General features: G+C 38.8%; 1 protein-coding gene across 1 annotated transcript; it reads left to right on the forward strand.

Annotated features, from left to right (window-relative positions):
- Positions 1-610: 610 nt before the first annotated feature.
- LOC129803229 (phosphatidylserine synthase) lies at positions 611-2,758 on the forward strand. Its single transcript, XM_055849676.1, has 2 exons — positions 611-1,080; positions 1,177-2,758. The coding sequence occupies exons 1-2, from the start codon at positions 926-928 to the stop codon at positions 2,351-2,353; spliced, it is 1,332 nt and encodes a 443-aa protein (XP_055705651.1). The 5' UTR covers positions 611-925; the 3' UTR covers positions 2,354-2,758.
- The last annotated feature ends 756 nt before the right edge of the window (positions 2,759-3,514 follow it).

The raw sequence follows: 3,514 nt of genomic DNA on the forward strand, positions 1-3,514 counted from the left end.
TACTTAATTTTTATGAATGAATTTCTTACGCAAATTTATTTAGACACACTCCAAAGGTTTATGTCTAAATACGGGTAATCTATGCACATCATGACCAAATACTCGCATTATTTGACTGTTCTTTTTTAGACTGTGGTGAAAGTAAGAAATTGGCTTCAACTTTGAAGGCCACTCGCCGAGGACTAGTGTCAATGTAATTTGTTGTGAAATATATGGTACTTGTTGCGGAATTTAATATAATACGACACGACAATACTGAGGAAACACCAGAGAAAAATTGTTCTAATTTAGACTCCACGCAAAACTTTCTTCACATAACCTCAAATTTTACATTTTAAACTCAACCGTCATTCAAATTTGAGGAACTCGACTGTACCCTAATTTCGATAATTTCTAAAAAAAATATTCTCCTAACTCCTATATCTTCTTCTTCTCTTCTTTAAAGTTTTTGTAGGGGCCGGAGCCGGACGTCTCTTGACATCCACACAGCTCAACTCCTAGATCAAAATTTTCGGACTTAAATGCCCTCTTCTCTCGAATCTCCTAAATTTAGGGAAAATCTTCTATAGTTGGCAACACTGTTTCTCACGTGAAAAAAATTGTAAACAAAGAAGTGAGGTTATGTCAATAGCGCCGGCGCAATTTGGGACACCCTGTGTCGCCACCACGCGATCGTTGTCCAAAGTCCACCTGGACAATTTTGACATTTATTATCACTCTCTCCATCTCACTCACTCCCATACGATTTGGTATGCTCGGTATGGTGTTTTCTTTGTCTCGTGAAAAAACCACTTTACGAAGCGGGAGATTTTCTTACGGATTTCTCAGGATTTTCTATGGTTTGGGTGCTGGCCGGTGTGGCAAGGAATAATCCATATCTTGTGGATCAGATGTGCTTGTAGTTCAGTTTGGAGGGAATAAAAACATGGAAAAAATGAAGAGGAAAGCAAATGCTGATGCCTTCCTCACGGTTAATGAACGTCCTGTGGATGATATCTCCCTGGAATTCTTCTACAAGCCCCACACCATCACCCTCCTGGCCTTCTCCATTGTCTGTGCAATGTATTTTGCCTTTGTGCGGTAAGTATTCACCACCGCGGAGAATGGACATAACCTTGTATATTTCCTGACCGTCCGAAGAACTAATTAGATTGTTTCTGAATTATATAATGCCAGCAATGAGAGTAACATCGAGGATAACATCTGGGCAGGAATGATCTGTGTCATCTTCTTCTTTCTTACTGTGTCTGTCATTGCATTCCCCAATGGTCCCTTTACACGACCCCATCCGGCTGTCTGGAGGATGATCTTTGGGCTATCGGTACTCTATCTCCTTGGTCTGCAGTTTCTCATGTTTCAGAACTACAAGACTATCATGGGAATATTCTACTGGTTGGATCCGGGTCTTAGGAACTTCCACATAAATATGGACAAGGAATACGGTGTCAATTGTTCAGACATCACAGTCGAGAGGATCTGGTCACATGTTGATGTCTTTGCTCTGGCCCATTTTCTCGGTTGGATGTTCAAGGCCATATTAATTAGGCATATGGGTATTCTCTGGGCTATTAGTATCATGTGGGAAATAACTGAGATTGCCTTTGCTCATCTTCTGCCCAATTTTGTGGAATGCTGGTGGGATGCCATGATCCTAGACGTTGTCCTTTGCAATGGCATAGGGATATGGTGTGGACTGAAACTGTGTAAGATTCTCGAGATGCGAGAGTACCGATGGATTAGCATCCGGGATATTTCGAGTACTTCCGGAAAGATAAAACGGGCTGTACTGCAATTTACACCACAGAGCTGGACAGCTGTGCGATGGCTTGATCCCAAGAGCACTTACATGCGTTTCCTGGCTGTGTGTCAATTGGTGATCTTCTGGCAAGTCACCGAACTCAATACCTTCTTCCTCAAGCATATCTTCGAGATGCCACCATCTCATCCTGTTGTCATCGTTCGTCTCATCCTCATTGGCCTCTTCACAGCACCATCTGTCCGGCAGTACTACATCTACATCACGGACACTCAGTGTAAGCGTGTTGGGACTCAGTGCTGGGTCTACGGCGGAATAATGGTTTCCGAAGCGATTCTCTGTATAAAAAATGGAAAAGAGTTGTTTGAGCGCACCCAGGCCACAAATATAATTGTCTGGCTGCTCATTCAACTCTTCGTGTCCGTGGTATTTGTCTATGGGTACATGCTGTGGCACAAATACTTCCAGCCCGACAGTGAGGGCTCCAAAGAAGCCTCTCCAGCCAAAGTTGCAACACCCAGCAAAATGCCCAAGAACAAAACCCGGAAACTCATTTTTGAATCTGACGGATCATCTTCACTAAAGAAAGATGACTAACATCTCAGATAAAACACAACACTGAACCAAAGACCAGCGATATCACTCACTAGCAACCTCCTTTCTCAGCATAAGGCTTATTCTCTTTTTTTTTGGTAGTCGAGTCAAAAATATAATCGAAAGACTTGCGATTTGTAGGAATTAAGAATAAAATTAAAAAAAGCATTTCTCTCCATATTAATCGCTCTCAGAAATTTTTAAAAAAAATGCCATCCACCGAATTTTCGCCATTTTACTCAATAATTATTGTGAAAATAAAAGACAAGTTGACCTTTATATGTCCTTCTATCAAAGGCAACTCATAGTGGTAATGAGGGAGTGATTCAAAAATATATTTTACTCAGAGAATGTAAAGAAAGTGAATAGAAATAAAATTATAAATAATAAACCTTTTAAAATGTGAAATAGTTTTTTTTTCAAAATTTATCATAGTAGCCTGATTGTCAAATAAAAAAAAATAAAGTCATAAAAAGGGGAGACAAAGTGTCTCTGACTTTGCGAATTGCTCGAACTCATGATTTTGCTACCTCAAACTCAAAAGTACTTTCGCATCCAAGGGGGAGATATTAGGGTCGGAAGTGGTGTACAGCTGAAAATGAAGTGCTTGGAAGTCTTTGGAAGTGGCAGTACCTACTCGTATATAAAATCTTTTCTGTCTAATTCCGTATTTTTCAGACTACGTTACTTTTAGTTGAGATTTTTAATTCGGGCGATAAACTGAAAAGGTTTATTTAAATTTTCAAATTCGATTATGACTATAAATGGCGCAAATACGTTCAAATTTATTATAGCTTAATTATGTCATAATTTTTCCGAGAAAAATATTCAGGTGAACAATAATTTTCCTTAATTTTTATAGGAACTTCAAATTCATGTAATGGCTCGCAAATAATGACATAGCTTTGCAGTTGACTTTCAATCAATTTTATATAATTTTTTTTCTAATTTATAGTATTCGTGGGACTTTTTCGCGAATGTCGTTAAAGGGTATCCCATAAGTTACCTCCACCATTTTTTGTTTACCTCTTTGCATACTCTGGAAAGATTTTAGTGTATTACATCTCTTCAATGCAAAAAGTATTCAACAAAAAATAGATTTGTGCTTTTGAGGACCATTACAAAGAGGAATGAAAAGGTGCATTTGTAATATTTAATGCTAGA

The sequence above is a fragment of the Phlebotomus papatasi genome, chromosome 2 (genome assembly GCF_024763615.1).
Source record: "Phlebotomus papatasi isolate M1 chromosome 2, Ppap_2.1, whole genome shotgun sequence".
NCBI classification, from domain to species: domain Eukaryota; kingdom Metazoa; phylum Arthropoda; class Insecta; order Diptera; family Psychodidae; genus Phlebotomus; species Phlebotomus papatasi.